Source organism: Berghia stephanieae, chromosome 7, assembly GCF_034508935.2.
Source record: "Berghia stephanieae isolate SIO BIC M18660-M18661 chromosome 7, UCSD_Bste_1.3, whole genome shotgun sequence".
Lineage (NCBI taxonomy): Eukaryota > Metazoa > Mollusca > Gastropoda > Nudibranchia > Aeolidiidae > Berghia > Berghia stephanieae.
The window spans coordinates 43,598,141-43,616,803 of NC_088366.1; the positions used below are offsets into that span (position 1 = coordinate 43,598,141).

General features: G+C 31.2%; 1 protein-coding gene across 7 annotated transcripts in view; it reads left to right on the forward strand.

The window, feature by feature from the left end:
* Window positions 1-18,663, forward strand: part of LOC144977307 (hydrocephalus-inducing protein homolog) — a 97,970-nt gene that overhangs the window by 43,665 nt on the left and 35,642 nt on the right. For 2 of the 7 annotated variants that reach the window (XM_078922370.1, XM_078922373.1), the window contains exons 51-59: window positions 2,589-2,668; window positions 3,061-3,219; window positions 7,532-7,683; window positions 8,867-9,130; window positions 10,877-10,912; window positions 12,371-12,421; window positions 15,340-15,522; window positions 15,997-16,116; window positions 16,957-17,144. In XM_078922370.1, coding sequence (XP_078778496.1) covers window positions 2,589-2,668; window positions 3,061-3,219; window positions 7,532-7,683; window positions 8,867-9,130; window positions 10,877-10,912; window positions 12,371-12,421; window positions 15,340-15,522; window positions 15,997-16,116; window positions 16,957-17,144 — 1,233 coding nt within the window. The remainder of the gene's footprint in view (window positions 1-2,588; window positions 2,669-3,060; window positions 3,220-7,531; window positions 7,684-8,866; window positions 9,131-10,876; window positions 10,913-12,370; window positions 12,422-15,339; window positions 15,523-15,996; window positions 16,117-16,956; window positions 17,145-18,663) is intronic. The other 5 variants (XM_078922372.1, XM_078922375.1, XM_078922374.1 and 2 more) reach the window with 3 other exon arrangements.

Genomic DNA, 18,663 nt, shown 5'->3' on the forward strand with positions numbered 1-18,663 from the left:
TAATAATAATAATTGTAATTATAAGAGTTATAATAATATTATTGATTGTTAGTAATAATACGATAGTGATCGCCTAGATGCCTGCTAATAATAATAACGTAATAATTTTCCTTTAAAATATAATTCTAAATGCCCGTTATTCAAAATGTAATCCGCCTATATACCCACTCTGAAATATTTTTTAGCAAAAATAAGATACAGAAAGAAGTTTACTGTAGCATTTGCGGCCAAAAATATGGGATTTATCACCGGTCTGTCAGAGTCTTATTTGACACCTAGACAACGCCCCAAATTACGTTCAATTCATTTCAAATTTACTCCATCTCTCCAGCAAATTCATCCCATGACCTCCAAACTGATTTCTATCCATGAAGCGCCAATCAGATGTTTACAATTACCCATTTCCAATTGGCTGCTGAAAAAGGACAATTATAATTTCAATCGTCCACCAGTCGGTCATCGGCAAAGTCAAATAAGCCCCTCCCACTCAAATCACATATCCCCTCGAAACTTCAGCCTTGTAGCGCAGTCCACCGGGCTTTTGATGTTACACAATCATCCGCCACCTTTGATCACATCGCTTTTTGATGTTATAATATATCTATCTACCCTCTTTTCTCACGCCCGTTGACTGTACCGACAGGCGATGTAGAAGAATATCGAGGGAAGGTGCGAATCGTGAAGACGGAATGGCAAATTGGTGTGAAAGTTATAAGTTTAAAGTTCAATTTTCACAGAGAAATCATGAGAACTTGACTGAACAAGCAATAAAAATCGTTCCATGCTAAAAATGTGCGTACACGAGTTTTACACACACACACACATGCTCCCCCCCCCCCCGCTCTCTCTCTCTCTCTCTCTCTCTCTCTCTCTCTCTCTCTCTCTCTCTCTCTCTCTCTCTCTGAGTGTGTGTCTGTGTACTACTACTACTACTACTACTACTACTACTACTACTACTACTACTACTAACCCACTACTACTACTACTACTACTACTACTACTACTACTATGATTACTACTATAACTGCGCTATCATCATCATCATCATCATCATCATCATCATCTCATCATCGTCATCATCGTCATCATCATCATCATCATCATCATCATCATCATCATCACCATAAAACAACAACAACAATAACGTTATCATCACAATTGGACTCGTGTTCTTATGTCTCAGGAGTTTGCCTGAATACAGGACTATTTTGTTAGCCAACAAAGAATTAGACAAGATGTGTTTACACATTCATTGTGCAAAAACCGGTCATTACAAATCATTGAAATAAATACTATATTAAAAGTAGATTATTACTCTTATATTTACTACCATGTGTTAGGCTAACAAAACTCAGATAACATCAATTTGAATTTTTTTAAAAATTAAAAATATTTTTTACGTTAATTTTAAATAGAAAAATATACATTTTTCAAGAGAGAATAAAGTCTACTCACCATTTCTTGATATCAATGAAAATAGTTGCGTCTTAAAGATGAAAATGTGGCCGTTATATCCATATAAAATAGAAAAATATAGAAGAAGTGTATGGTCTGCAATTGCAGTGTAAAAATGAACGATTTTACGAAATCTGTCCTATAGCCTGACTGACAATGAAATCCAAGCGGTGCATTCTACCTGCAGGGATGAATATAGGCCAGTTTTCACGTTCTGGACATCTGTTATGACGTAACCACACGGTGGTCTCCCCGTCATCGACGGTGGGTCGTTCCCATTGGGAGTGAGGCGGTAGTAAACTAAAGTGAAAGATTTCTAGTTTAATAAACGGCTGTGAGCCCCATTCTCTCTCTCTCTCTCTCTCTCTCTCTCTCTCTCTCTCTCTCTCTCTCTTTCTCTCTTTCTCTCTATATATATATCTATATATCTATCTATCTATCTCTCTCTCTCTCTATCTCTCTATCTTTATCTCTATCTCTCTCTCGCTCTGTGTGTGTATGTGTGCGTTTTTCTCTCTCTGTGCCTCTCTCTGTCCCTCTCTTGCTCTCTCTCTCTCTCTCTCTCTCTCTCTCTCTCTCTCTCTCTCTCTCTCTCTCTCTCTCTCTCTCTCTCTCTCTCTCTCTATCTATCTATCTATCTATATTAAACTTTATCTTTATTTTTATACAACAGCTATTTTTATGTTTTGCTACCTATGTTTTATATTCATATTGTTTTGGTTGACTGGCTATTTTAATTACTATGTGGAAAAGACAATAAATGACAATTTGTTTATTGTCTAGAGTAAAAATGCATAATTTTAAAACATTGAGAGGAAAATGTATGTTACTGACGTGTACTTATTTTCAGGTCTGATAATCCAAATTGATATGGGCTCATTGTTGTAATGAAAATGCTCTCAATCCAATGCAAAATTTGTCCATTACAACAACGTTAAATCAAGTCCATAATTACATCAGGTTATCAGACCTGCAAATATATGCATATGATACATATTATGCTGTTAAGGATGGCATTCTTTTTACTCATATGTATGTTATATACTTCGAAACATAGATGCTTTAAATAGCACACCTCATTTTTTAAAAACAATGTACCCCCCCCCTCCTCCCCATCATATTTTTAAAAACAGAAAAACATGATAAAGAGAAGCAAAAGGAGCAGGAACGGCTCAGGCTTGAGAAAGAAATGGCTGAAAAAGCTGCCAAAGAGGTATTTTATATGTGCTAACTGTTAAGCGTTTCTAAACAACAAAAAAATAAAGAATTAAAAAAAAAATGAAAATTATTTTCCGCTCAATATATTTAATTATTTAAATCTGTAAGGTGTTTTTATTATTTGCATATTTACAGATAACAATGATAATTTTTGGTCTATTTTTTAATATTTTTTTGTGATTAAATTTTTGCACAGAAATATTTTTCCAAGACTCACAGAATATCATAAGTGAATTCAATAAAAGATATCTTTGCTGTTTTATTTTTCTCTTAACATTGATTTCAGATGGCATAACATACGATTTACATAATACATTCTTCACGTTGCCAATTTGATACAAACAATAAATAATAAACTTTTTGGGATGATCTTTAAATTTTAAACAGGCTGCTCAAGCAGAAGGAGAAGACGGAGAGACTGTTGAGGGTGATGATGACAAGAAGGATGATATTGGTGTCCCCAACATTATTATTGACTGCTCTGATAAGACATTTGCCCCGTCACAGAAGATCATGGATACTGAATCATTACCTACCCTTGAGGAGGTATATCTGATTTCTTTTTGTTTATTTTGGTTGATTTTTTTTTTTGGTAATTAATAACAAAGCAGTAATCATTTGGAATTGATGATTTAATGATAATTAACACCCCTCTACTTTATTGAGATGACTTAAAACATTTATTATCTTTATGATTTGCTGTATGGACTAACCTTTTTAAGTAATGTTTTTCATAAACTAAGTTGATGTCCATTTCTTGAAATGCATCTTGACACAAATAGTGTCATGGAATATCTCTTTAAAATTTTAAAGCGCAGCATACACCTCAAAACACTCCCATTGAATCTTATGGCCCTGCTAAAAAGCTTCAACAAATTCGTCAAGACTTAATCTATTTGCAATACTCCATGCAAGCCTTATAAAGGTGTATTGGTCAGCCATGTACCACACAATCGAGCAAACTAACAAAAAAAACAAACAAACGAAAAACCACTATTTGACAACACGATAAGCTAGTATTTTATGACATGTAACGTATTTTCTTGGATGATATTCAAATTTGTCAACTAGAAAAAAAAATGATGCTGAAATTTAAGCTTAATTTTTTTGTTAACATATAAGTATTTTTTATATCTATCAAATGCTTTAGGACATAAATAATGCAGCACTGCTGTTTTATGATGAAATATTGAGAGGATCAAGAAATAAACGTAACTCGACACAAAAACTGAGTCTGAAACCAGGTAGAGTTCGTCCGAACAAAAGGTTTAGAGGACATAATATTTCTTCAAATAGCAACCAAGAAATTGCAAGTTCGGGAGAGAATCTAAATGTTCCAATATTGAAATGGAGTGAAATTAGCAATCTGTTAGAGAAGGTGGGATAAATTTGTTGAGTTAATACAGTTTGCTTTAGTCACAAACATTTTTGTTTTTGTTGTTTTGAATTTTATTGATGTTCTTTTTTCCCTTTGATTTTTATAATTTTAATTGGATACATTGTCTTTCAAGAGATTTAACAAATCTTGAAATACAAAAAAAAAAAAAAAACAAATTGTGGATTGCATTATTTTTAAGTTTGTGAGTTTAAATAATCAATGTTTTTCAACTAATTTTAATTTCATGAGTTTGTTTCAAACTGGTTATTAAAATATCAACTATTATTTTTAAATTCTAACTGCTTTGTTTAGTTCAGCTGTTTAAAAAAGAGTATGAGAAAATTAAAAATCAATAATCATATTATAAAATCTTGGATACCAGTTATGGTGCTAGACAAAGTAGAAAGCGAATTCAAAAATAGCCCACAAAAAAATCGATAAATAAATAAATAGCTGAATTGATGATGAATGAGTGAACGAGCAAACAAATGAGTGAGTGAATGAATGCATGAATAGATAAATGATAAATAAATGAATGAAGGAGTTGTTTTTTGGGTTAAAAAAAAATATTATTGTATTTTTCTTTCTAACTTAGCACTGTATCGTTTACTACTTTTTGGAATATATAATGTCATATATATATCTGTTGCTCCCCAATAATTTTTTTCACACTAATATATTATGTCGAATTTTATATTATAAAACAAATCACAGAGAAAAAAACAGTTTTTTAAACGGTGGATAGTAAAACCAATGCAATACACTTATCTGAAAAAATGAAAATGAAACAGTGCCAGACAAAACAAGAAAGAAAACTACCAGACGAAAAAAACCATCCCAAAAAATCAGTCTTCCTCGACTGGGGATCAGATCTTTATGAGATCTTTATTACACCGGTGCCTGTTCCCTAATTTCTCAATGCGATACAGTTATGAGCCCTTTTATTTAAACTTTTCTCTATAAATACAAAAATAATTTTTTTTTTTTTTTGAGTTTTGATTTATCTTTTTGATATATCCTTATAGGCAATGCGGAAGAGAAAGAAAATTGAAATATTTCTTTCAGATCAGTTTTCATAAGTTATTGAATCTAATCACATTCTCATTTTATAATTCTTATAATTTATTATTAGATTTTAATCTACCCTTACAGTCATATGCAAAGCTGAGCTTGTTCTTTTTCTCTCATTAATTTCCAATATTGTAATTACCACAAAAGATTTCTTTAAATTCTTCGTTCTAATATGATACTCAGGAGGATGAAGAGGGTACAAATCCTTATGAAAATATGACTTACATGGAGATGATGCTAGCTGCCAAAAAACTGCCAACTCTGGCAGAAGTGAGTCCTGTCAAGCATGTTATTGGATTACTTTGCATTTTATTGTTTCACCATTGTGTTAAGCATGCTTTTGAGTTATCGTCTGTTTAATGGTTTACGGATGTGTTTATTTTTTTTTTTCAAATTTGGAGAAAAAAAAAGTGTTCTTTGAACCTTCATTTTTCCTTAATTTAATGGGGTTTTTTGTTTATTTTAGGGATGAATCTATAATTTAGTGCAATGCTTTTATTTTAAAGTACAAAATTCAAATGAGCGTTTTGAACTTCTAAATCTTGTTGTAATTGTGTATCAATGTTTGAAAACGCTTCATTCATAAAACATTTTGATAAGAATTTTGGTTTGAAGTCTCTTGATCATTGGCCAATTTTTACATTTGTTCATAAAACCCATGCTAATATAATATCACCCATAAGACATAACATATATCAAAATGTAAAGATGAACTTTGCAAGTCTGTGGCATTGTGATAAAATTAATTGCTATTAAAAGAGTAAGACTGTCAGATTGAACTATAGTTATGTTACACACAATCTTTAAAATGGAGGCACAACTCTTTTGAAATTGATAATGACATGAATAAACTTTAAAGTTTTTAAACTTTTACAGTATAATTGAGGCCTTTTAATCATTATCCTATGGGCATAAAAAGAAACAACTGATTTTAGATCTTTACTTTATTTATGTTGTTTTGTACGTACACAGCATTGACGATCAAGGCTCTACACTCTACTCTTTTGTGCATCTTCTGCAACGTGTCCTTGTTCCTATCTTTTTCCATCCATTTTGTCAAACCTTGTAACATCTTTGTCGATTTTGACCAGGTGCTCTTTTTCCATTCTTATCAAGTTTACCATTCCTAGATTTCTCATATGTTCCGTGAATTTCTTATCTTCTTCATCAACAATCTTGAATATTCCACCATATCCATCACTTCCTTATTCGTCCCCCTCTCCCTTCTGTCCATGACATTCTTCTCTTGAACCATAACTTTTTACTACTTAAATACAAATGTTGTGAAATAGTATGTTATGTTGGAAGTTGTGAAAGTGAATACTTAGTTATTAGAACAATAATATTGAACAAAAATGAATATATCAAATTTAAAAAAGAATAAAATATACAAACAGCGCTTACTATTTTTTTAAAGCTGTAATTGGAAGTTTTGATATATATATATATATATATATTATATATATATATATATATATATATATATATATATATATATATATATATATATATATATATATATATATATATATATATATATATATGTGGTATAAATGTCATATGTTGGATTATTAGTACTATACTGCTATGTATGAGATCAAAATATTCATATAATTTGTTAAAACGTTTTGATGATTAGAAATGCCGTTATTATTATTACTACTACTACTACTACTATTACTACTACTACTACTACTACTACTACTACTACTACTACTACTACTACTACTACTACTACTGCTACTACTACTACTACTACTACTACTACTACTACTACTACTACTACTTACTATACTACTACTACTACTACTACTACTACTACTACTATGCTACTACTACTACTACTACTACTACTACTACTACTACTACTAACTACTAACTACTACTACTACTATACTATATACTACTACTACTACTACTACTACTACTACTATTATTATTATTATTATTATTATTATTATTATTATTATTATTATTATTATTATTATTATTATTATTATTATTATTATCAATCACAAAATCTTATCAACTTTGCCATATGGATTATATTGATAGACATGCTTGTTTAATGATACACAGAAAATTCAGCTAAATATGTTCATTGTTCTTTTGGGAATTTTCTGTTTATGTTGAAATTTGAAAATATAGTCTTTTGAACAAAGTAAAACAATATTTGGAGACATATAATAATCATTAACAAATTAAATTTTGATTTTTATGATAACAAATAACATTACCAGGTACATGAAACAGTATTATTTACTCTCAAGTTTGTGTAGAAATAAGTATATTACCAGTTATATATTTTTATTTGTGTTTCTTCTATCATAAATAACCTTTCTAGTTTTTATCGTATTGCACTTGTACCAAAACAATCAGAATAATTGATTTTCTCCTTTTTTTTTCCAGGTTTTGGATGGCCTTGGCATGGGCCCACAAGGACCACCCCTCCCTCCCCCAGCCTCATTTGGAGTAGTCCCCTACCCAGTGAAGCGTAGACCACCACCTCTTTCAGAGATTGGCGGACGCTATGCCTTTGTGGCCTCATCACCTGATGATCCGTAGGTTGAATTCTTTATTTTTGCATTATCTAAACAGAGCTGTCAACTCCCAAGTTCCCCCGAGATTTTCCCTTTTAAGCGTGTGTGTGTGTGTGTGGGGGGGGGGGGGGGGGGGGGGTTGCTTGTATTAAATAATTCATGAAAAAAAATGAAATCCCGCTTTTCCTTGATAATTTTTTTTGGGGGGGGGGGGGGGGGGGGGATTATTTAGTGATGTTTACACTGTAAAATGGTTAATGTTGTGTATGGCATATTTCTATTGGACTTCATTATAAAAACTTGTATTTCTTAATTATTATTTTGATGAACCGGAATAGAATGATAGGTTCTTATGCTTTTGGCTATGGAGAAACATATTGATTTCCAAAATCAAAATCTTGACTTTCTAAAGGTTTATCCTGTTTTGTTGGCATTGTGGGCTGGCAGCTTTGTAAGATAGCTTATTTCCTTGAGCATTTATATCGCGCAATATCCATTAAACGTGCTCAGTGCTTACAAGGGGTCCCTAGCCAACAACAACACTTAACATGTAGGACGAAACAAATGCCTGTTAGGAAATATTGCAATTTTTTCATACATATACAATGCTGTTAATGGCCTGGTACTCATTTTGCACAAGATCCTTTTCCAAGGACTCAACTATTCATTGCTCAGAGTGGGTTTCCAACCTGGACCTCCCAATCCAAAGATGAGTGTCAAACCACGAGACCACAAGTACACAGTTTCTAAACAGTACTTAGAGATAATTTAATTCTTAAATAGATTCAATGACTTTGATCAGTCCTTATCCTACCAAATCAATATCTTTAAACAAAGCGAAACAAATCATGAAGATAAACAATAGGGAAATAAGGATACATTTTTGATCACACATGTAATAAATCCATATTAAAATCAAATTACAATCTTCGTCTGGCTTAAAGAGCAATGCTCTTTACTTTCAAATAATTTAATTTTGACATTCAAGGATTTAATTTGTCATCATGAAAAAGATATATGTGCTGAATCCTTTTAAAGGGCTTTGTAAAATCCTTATGATAACTGTTTGGATTTACTCAACAATTTTATTTTACTTTTTAATGAATACATTGGGAGAAATACTTTTAAAGAGCTGTCCTTTTGAATACTCGCATTAGTTGTTTAATTCTGCATCATTCTGTATATTTAATTCAATAATTCTCAGAAATATCGGCCAAGAAGACAAAGGAAAGGAAGCTGAGGTTGAGGATGAGAATGCTATGACACCTGACAAAGCTAAAGAAGACCAACCTACGCCCACTAAAACAAAGGGAGCTAAGTCTAATGAAAAGGGTCGAACAAGTACAGAGGGGAAATCAGATCGCAAACGTAGTGCTGAACGTCGTAAACAGACACGAAGAAATTCTACAAATGTTGCCTCTCCACCACCTGGCCAGTCGACTCCAGTGTCTGATGTGGAAAATTTGAGGTAATTTTTTTTCTTTTCTTTTCTGTTTGATTCTTTTGTTTTTGGGTGATTGATATTTTGATAACAATATTGTATTTATCCGACTTCATTTATTTAAATAAATTATGACACTGAATTTTTCTGAAAATCTTTTAAATTTCTTTCTTATCTGATATAAGTTAATGCATGCATCTTTTAAATACTCTTTTTGAAATGAGTGCTATGTAGTGTATATATTTATCTCATATTATTCATTATATTCTTATTTTACCACATATTAATTATACGTTTTATTTGACTTCTATTATAATCAGCGTGTCTTAACTTTTGCATGGATATACTTTTAGACACTCTTTGTTTCCAATGCACTTGCATGTCAGTCATCTTTTTTGACAATTTGCACAGCTATCTTCATGTCATTTTGGGAGCATCACCCTTGAATCATATACCTATGATGTTCGCATGGGTGTACGATCCGATAGTGATGTCGTTTCTTCTTCTCTTTACTAGCCTATCCTGCTTCTTTGGTTTGTGATTGTATTTTTGACAGGGGATATTTTTTTTTCTGTAAATCTTCTGCCTGTTTGTTCTTGGTTATTTATAATTTAGCTTATGATATCTTTAGGTTATGATTTTGATTTACATTTGTACTATTTTTGTTAGATTGCTTGTTTTTTTTGTTTCAGCGGTCTCTCATATAACCTCAATTGTGTTGGAAGAGACCTAAAGCAACAAACAAACAAACAAATATATATATATATATATATATATATATATATATATATATATATATATATATATATATATATATATTATATATATATAAAATATTTCAAGTATAATTATGATTATTTAACTTCTACAACATTGTTGTCTATTTTTCAAGTTTGGAATAAACCCAATACAGCTAAATATCTGATTAAAGAGATTCCAACAATCAGTATTATTCAGTGGTAGGTCTGATGCAAACATTGGCGACCAAGTTTTTTTCAGCACTCTCTGTCCTTTGCTCTGAAAAGGAATGAAACACCAACACAGCGACCCTACACGTTGTTTGTCGCTTCCCATGTGATTTTTTCTCCCTCGATTTTTCTAGTCATGAGTTTTCTGATGCCATCTTTTGTACAAGTTATAGTCTCATTGCTCTAATTTTTGGAATACATTTTGCATTTAAACAGTTTAATGTATTACAATATGTCAATGTTGGATAGTTTACATCCCTCCATTGTTTGAACATTATACATGTGTAAAAATTACATTTTCCCACAAATTATTCATTTCTCTTTTACTTTATTTTATTTTCAACGTGAGCACGAAGCTGCTAGAATCTGTGAAACGTTTTAAAAGTTTTGACATATTTAAAATATTCATTTTTGTACATTTCTTTCTATTTATTTTCCAAACAATCTGTAGAATAAATCTAGTTCTTAAATAGGTACCATAAGTTGGGTCAACCTCTCTCCAACCAATTCAGGATCCTGAGATAAATCAAAATAAATTATCACAAAAGAGAATAGAATTTTGACCGCAGACAGAATATCACCGTCAATTAAAATCAGTCCATGATCTTGGTCTGGCTGAAAGCACACTGCTCTTTTCCACCAACGTCTCAGCCGGAGACAACTTTATCCTATATTGTATTTTTTATATCATTGATAAGTAATGTAAGCACATTTAACTTCTGACATTGACTTCAGAAAACGTGGAAAACTCTCTCCATATACCTTAAGAGTTTAACACAAGACTTATAACTTACTCTCATACTAGGCCCCCCACACGACCAGCTTCGAGGGATGGAATAAGGTATTCCCAAATTATTAACCAGATGCCAACTTCTTCATTCAGTAGATATCATAATTGTAGTGGGGATATCGAGTTTAGCGATTTTGCATTAAGTGAAGCACTAAAAATTGTTGGGTTTTTATTTTCTTCAAATTTTTTGAACTTTTAGTAGTGATCTACGTTCTTTCCTTTTGTAATGCTATTTTTCAAAATCACCACCAACACCACCATTATCATCATCATCATCATCATCATCATCATCATCATCGTCATCATCATCATCATCATCATCATCATCATCATCATCATCGTCATCATCATAATCATCATCAACAACTTTGTCATCATCATCGACCAAATATTTTAAGAGTCATGATTTTAAATATTTAAAAAAACTGAATACAAATGATATTTCAAGTTACTGCAAAATTAGATTGTATCAATAACTTAGTCTCATTCTAATATTGTAATATTTAACTCAATCTTTCTTCTCTCATTAAATTAATCACTATTTTCCATGTAGCTGATAATATGCTTATGATTTATCCAAGGCGTTTTCCAAATTTTTATTTACCTATCACTCCTTCTTTATAACATCCTTGCAATAGCGTCTATGGCAGCTGCTCATTTATTCATTGTGCTAACTTGAAAATAGCAAACGATACAATATATCGTCTTTTATTTTGCACACAACTCTACTTGAGTCGTTCAAATTATCACGTAAATTCTTGTCATCACCATAAATCATTAGATCACTCAGTCAGCAACCTGTTGTCTGACGTGTAGAGAAGCGGATTTCAAGTAAACATTTGAGATTCCCACAACTATTACTCATTATTAAAGTAGGTCATGCAATAATTGCCTACGAGTGTGAAATGGGTTCAAATCTTGTTACTCGTGTTCTTTTTCCTATTTATTTTAGTATTCTCTCGTTATATTAATTACGTTTTATAATTTTTAAGCCTTTAGCAAAGCTAGTCCTCTCACTTGATTTCTAAATCATCAACAATCATTGGGATTCGTTTGCCTACCTTTAGATAAATATTTTTTTTTATCAATGCAAATTCAAGTTCAAATTCAAATTTTTATTTCATGTCGGCAATAATATGTCATTACAAAGATTTAAATATTTATAATTTTACATAGAATTAAAAATAATATAATCATGAAAATGCTATCATTCATTCAAAATGATAATAATAAAATAGATTTGATTACTTTATTCAGTTTTAATTGTAGTCTCCTTATTTTATAGTTTAGGCCTATTTCTATTTTTTCCTAGTCACAACTCAATACTGATCTGTTAAAAAGAAAAACGGAATCAACAGCGTTTGGAAACGGTTTAAAAACTGAACTGTATTGTGCAATATATTTTTAAATTAAATTTTACATTTCATTAATGCTTAGTTTTAGATACTGATACAGCTTTACAGAAATGGTATTGACATGTAGTCATTATTTTAAATTCTAATTAAACAGCAGTCGTCTGGGTGTTCGACCAGGCAGTGATGAAGAAAAGCCTGCCAAGTTGTAAGTTGATTCTGATGTGCCGTCAACCAAATACTCACATCACAGAATAAATTTTGAGTGTAGAATGCAACGTATTGTCACATTGCTACATGCATAGTTTTTTTTTGTTTTATTTATTTTTGCAGATGTCTTCACTTGCGTCCCTATTTTTCTGTAAAATAAAATCATTTTCCACAACCGCAATTACAATGATCAAGTGATGAACGGTTTCAGAAAATTTAATCATGAACGTTTAAAGTCATTTTGAAATGTAATTGTCCATTGTTAACAATTTAAAAGACGAAACATTCTGGGCCGAAAACTTAGCCAGTGTTTATGACATCATTTTAAAGCTAACCGAAGAGACTTTATCTTGTTCTTAGAGTACTTGATAAGACGAGTTCTTAATGACTAGTTAGACACTGAACACATTCTGTTACATCAATAAACAAAATTGACTTAAACTTTAAAAGAGCTCATTGTCCAAACCTATATCATGAACAAAAGTAAATTAATTGATTCATTATACAAGTCTCTCTGTAGCTATAATATCATGACAAAAACTCATGTCAATACAGGGACATAACATCAAAATGCACTTTTCTCTTGGAGATGGATTTCTTTTTATTTTAAGCACTGTTGTTGAACAGGATAGATGTGTGTGCTGTGTCAAAAAATAAAAAGGAACGGAAAAGCAATTAAATCTATCAGTAAAAATATTATAAAAATAGGAAACTAAGCAATGTTGAAAAAGTAATTCAATATTAAAACAATCGGTAAAGTATGCTTCAACTGGCTTAATTTTTTTTACAAGATAAGTAATGTTAAAAGACACTAAAAGGTATTGAATAAAAACTAGTCAAACAGCTTTTGAAAAAGGGAACAAAATACTTCAGACAGAACAGTTTCGACTTAAAACCCATCTTCGGCGAAAACAAAAATAATTTAAACGATTATATTTCATGTAGAATCCGAACAGGGTCAAATTTTCCAGGTCTCCATTTCATTACTAGCCACTAGGCAAAAGGTAATGATTGATCACTTTGCTGGTAACTTATGCTCTATTTAATTCAAGTTTGGTTAAATGGGGTCTACTCGAAGAGAATTTGGCTAAGCATGGACATTTGTAAATATAAAAATAACTATATATTTTACTTGTTTGCGTAGAGCTACTGATTTATAATATAGCATAAAATGTAACCTTTTTAACTGCATTATGTTTAGACATTAGGATTATCTTAAATGTTTAGAAACTCTTTTTATGATTGATTTTAATAAATGTTTGATTAAAGTGAGAAAAATTAGCAAAACACAGTAACCAGAAGTGTGATTCATTACCTCACCCCGATAGTGTTTTTCTGAAAATTGAGTTTAGAGTTTAAAGCTTAGAAATTGAACTAGTTTGATATGCTTTTATATATATGTAAGCTTTTATATAGAGCAATTTCCACATAATGTGCTTAAAGCACTTTACAAAAGGCCTTATGCCAACAACAAATCTTAACATGCAGGGCGAGACATCACGCCAATAAGGCACAATTCAATTTTTTTTGACAAAGACAACACTGTTACGGGTCAGATTCGTATTTACATTGGTGAGGGAATGTGAGTAAATATAGTCTTTTCCTTTGGCTTATCTTAGTATCGCCCACAATGGAACTCAAACCATGGACCTGAGTTTCATATCACTAGACCTCAAAGGAGAATGAATCGGGCAAGAGATCCTGCATCCACAATGATTTCAGCAAACATACATGAATACAAAGAAGTCTCTGGAAAAGAAAAAAGAATTATCAGATTTCTGATAATTTAAACTTAAAATTAAGTTTTAAGCGTCTGGATTACTCGGCATATTACCAGATTGGGGTCTTAGGTTGTATATATTTGATTTTACATGGCTTGAAGGAATCATTAATTGTTGGTCTAAAACTTCATCACTAAGGAATCTTGTAAGTAATGAAAAGTATGAAAAATTAATCACTAGAATGTGAGTATTACAAAGGCCCACAGCAATTTATGGTAGAAATAAATAAGGATTACTTTTACCTTTTTAAAATGTATTTAACTACATTTATTTTATCATTCGAAAAGGTGAGGTGATGTAAAGATTGATTTAAAACTCAGGTTTAAAATGAACAACGAATGAGATGTGTAAATTATGAATAGATAAATTGTTACAAGCAAACAATTAAATTTGCTGCATAAAATCTAGTGCCAAATGACATATGAAGCCACTTCAAAATGAAATTATTTATCCCTGTATAATGTCTAATTTATTATTGTAAAAACCAGTTTTCTTGTTTTTTAAAGCCTTTGTTGATTAATAATTCCCATGTGTTAAAACAGATTTGAAAAACAATGGCACCGTTTCCAGGATCTCATGTCATGTTTTGGTTTCCTATGATGATTTCACTGACTTTGATAACAAATTTCATCTCGTTGAGTTGTGTTAACACCACCCTGTGCCATCTAAAAACTCACCCTCAAATCGTGTTTCAAGATAGATAATTACTTTTATAATTTATGTTTGATGAGATTAGATTTTTATATAAAGATGAAATCTATTTAAATTATTTTTGTGAAATACAGGATAAAAGAAATAACTATTATGAGAAGATAGAATCAAGAATTTCTTTTATTTTTTTTTTTTTGTTTGTTTCAAAGATTTAGGGAGGCAAGAAAATTAAATTGTCACCAGTAAAATAAGGGTGTGATTTTGAGTGATATTGAGTAAAGGGTGTTCAGTCCTAAAAGTCTGCATCACTCATTTTTATTTTCGTTTTGTACTGTGTGCCTTTATTTTATTTTTTTTTTTATTGGTCCTCAACTTGTGTATTTTAAAATATTTTTAGGGGTAAAATCTAATTTCTTTTAGTCTTACTGTGACTCTTACTTTTTATAAACAATTGGTTTACATAATATAATGATATTATCAACAGACTAACAATTCACCGATGGACAGTACCTGCCGGAAGTGATATTACACTGAAACTACGATTTTCATCTGACGACTTAGGTCAGTTTGACCAGACCTTGAATTTTGAGATTGTTGGGACTCGACGACGATACCAATTGTTCTGCAGAGGTGTCTGTGCCTTCCCCACCATCAGCAAAGAGCCAAGGTTAGAAAGATCTTTGTTGTTGTTGTATAGTTGTTATTGTTGTTTTTTTTTTGTATTGTTGCTGCTTCTTTTGCGGTTGTTGTCGATTTTTATTATTGTTTTTGTTTTTGTTGCTGTTATTGTTGAATTTAATATTTTTATAAATCCACGAGGTAGTCTATATACAGTTAATTTGCACCTTTGATTTAGGGACTCTTGACAATATGTTATTAAGCTTCGTTGTCAAAACATTACCTTCAGTTTGAATAAATAAATTGTATATTTTCACTTGATCAGAAATGTTTTGATGATTGACATCATAAATATTATTCATGTAATATGTTTTCCTATGACATCATTCTTTACTGATTTTTGCAATTAAAAGGGACAATTTATCTAAGTTTAGCATGTAAACCATCCTGTTTCGTAAAGTCTTTTTTTTTGTGTGCGTGTTTATAACATTGACACATATCTAATCTATCCCTGTCATTTCAGAATTGTATTCCCAAGTCGGAAGAAAAATCGTCGCCATGATGATATTGTACACAAAAAATACATTTTGATGACAGAGACATTTGAGTTTGGACCTCTATTGGTGGGCAAATCACGTGACAAGTAAGTGCAATATTTGATGCAATCAAGTCTTTCAGAATGACCAAGATTAAAGGAACTGAAGCTTACGTCAAGTTCTATAACATTTTGTGTAGTGTTTATGAAATTGATTACTACCTCCGTAGAATGATTCAAGTAATATTGCTTCTAATCAAACCATAAATGGGGAACATGAAGGCAATAAAAAATTCAACTTTTGATCTAAGATTTTACTCTGGCCCATTGGTTATAGTCACAGCACTTTGCCACAGAACTATTACAGTGGTATCAGTAAGCTGGTGTGTATTTAGTTAAAGTGTTGTTTTTGGTTGCCGGCATGATATCTCTCAATTAAAAAAAAAAATGGAGTTAGGAACAGTCACAGATGTTTTAAGGTTGGTGAAGGTACTAACCAAACACCCATAATTTAGCTTTTTTTTCGTCATTGTTATATTTTTTATTTCCTATTTTCTATCACTACCAACTTAGATAAGTTGTTTTAATTTTCAAACCTTATATTTAAGATCAGCTGACTTTCATGCCCAATTATTATAGCTCATGCTGACAAGAACTAGTTTACTGCCCTTTTTTTACTTTCCTTAAACATGATCCAAAACATACAAATCTGTATATATTTTTTTCTAATCGTCATTTCAATATTTGTAAAGTGTTGTCTGTTACATCATATTCAGAGTTTCATTTTTAAAAGATAAGTTTTATTAATGATCATTTGGGAATCTGAGATTTTGTTTCTTCTAAATAATCATTTCCTCAAAAGTTATAGGAGGGAAATAATAAATAGACACATTGGGAAATCACAGTTGAGAATAACACATTGACATGCTTGTTTATCTTATTGATCAGATACCGAGAAGGTAAATATCCTGAAAACATGGAAACGTTTACGGTTTTGAACACATCACCATTGGAGGCTGACATAAGTTTCTGCTTCTTGAATGATTCCAAGGGGGAGACCTATTTGCTTGAGCCACCCACAATGCTACTCAAACCAGGAGAGTCTGACAAACTGACTGTGTGGGCGTATCCCAAAGGTATTATTAATATATGAATATTTACCATGCGCTTAGTACTTTACAGAATTAATTTCTCTTGTTGGGAAATGGAAGCACATTTAACATGCAGGACGAGACATACAGTCTTTTTTTTTTTTATTTTTTTTTTTTTAAATAATGGCAACCATGTTTTTTACACCTCTATCATTAACTAATTGGTCTGATAGAACATATCAGAAAACATGTGTAAATAAAACTACTATTCTCAAAGGCAGCTTGCCAGGGTTCAAGCATTCAAAATGTTGAATTCATTAAACCGTTATAGTTACTGTTGAATAATAAATGAGAGTCAAACTGGTCACTACAGAACACTTGCTTGTGTCATCCCTCTTCTTGTGAAATAAGATTGGAGAAATGAGAGTTTTCAAATTATTAAAAATCTGTCAAATTTGAAGACTTAAAATGTTTCATAGAGTGTGTTCCTCGTTATGACTGATTTAACTGAAAAATCTATTTTTTTTAAATCTTACTCAAAGCACATTGTAATAGAATTCATGGCAAACAGTTTTAGACTGCTCAATTAGCTAACAATTAATAGATCACTAAATATCTATTTAAATGTGTCACTTTATACCAAAGTTAGATTTGTGTTTCTTGACAACCATTACTAAATGCTCAAGTTTTTTATTTCTATTGAACCAAACTTTCCTTTACATTATTGTTAACATTACTAGAATATGCAGAAACAACACAACGAGTAAAATGAAAATTACTACAAACCTCTTAGACTTAGGCAGTTCTTCTATGAAGTCACTGAATGTGAGCCAGACGTCGGTAAAAACGAAATCACGGGAAGAAGTTGAAGAGTTAAATACTGGCGAAGTAACCCCAGCAGCCGATGACAATGAAGTTGACCAGAAATTAAGTGGAGCCAAAAGTCTTGTGGGAGAGGAAACTGTCACCCGTAATGAAACCTCGTTTGATTTTCTGTTCGATTGGATGAATTATTTTTCAGTTTTAATTGTCCTGAATTTCAAAGTTTGATTAATTCAGTTAAAAATGTGTTTTGTTTAATTGTTGGTTTTTGCATCCCAGTTGTTAGATTTAGTCCTAAAGTTGATAGATTTGATATAAACAAATATAATTCATTAACAAATAATGCTAGAAAATTTTACATTATAAATCTCGGCATGAAAATAATGGTGATAGTGGCGTTGAGGATTGTGATGATGATGATGATCATGCTGCTGATGATGATGATGATAAATTATTATGTTGAAAGTAAAGTCGTACAACCCAAGTATGTAGCTGTAATTGAACCCACATATCTTCACTGAATCCATCAACTTTTAAAAAAATCTCTAAATAAAATGAAAATAAAAATAAGAATAAATCGAAAAGGTAGTCTAGTTTTGTTTTTTGTTTGTTTTGGGGGGGGGGGGGTTTGTGGGTTTTTTTTTCAAATTGACAATAACCTAATGTTTTTGCAATAAAGTCACTGTAACATTAAATTTGTAAAGTTTGTGGACTGAAGATGTAACAATCTTTTTATTAATAA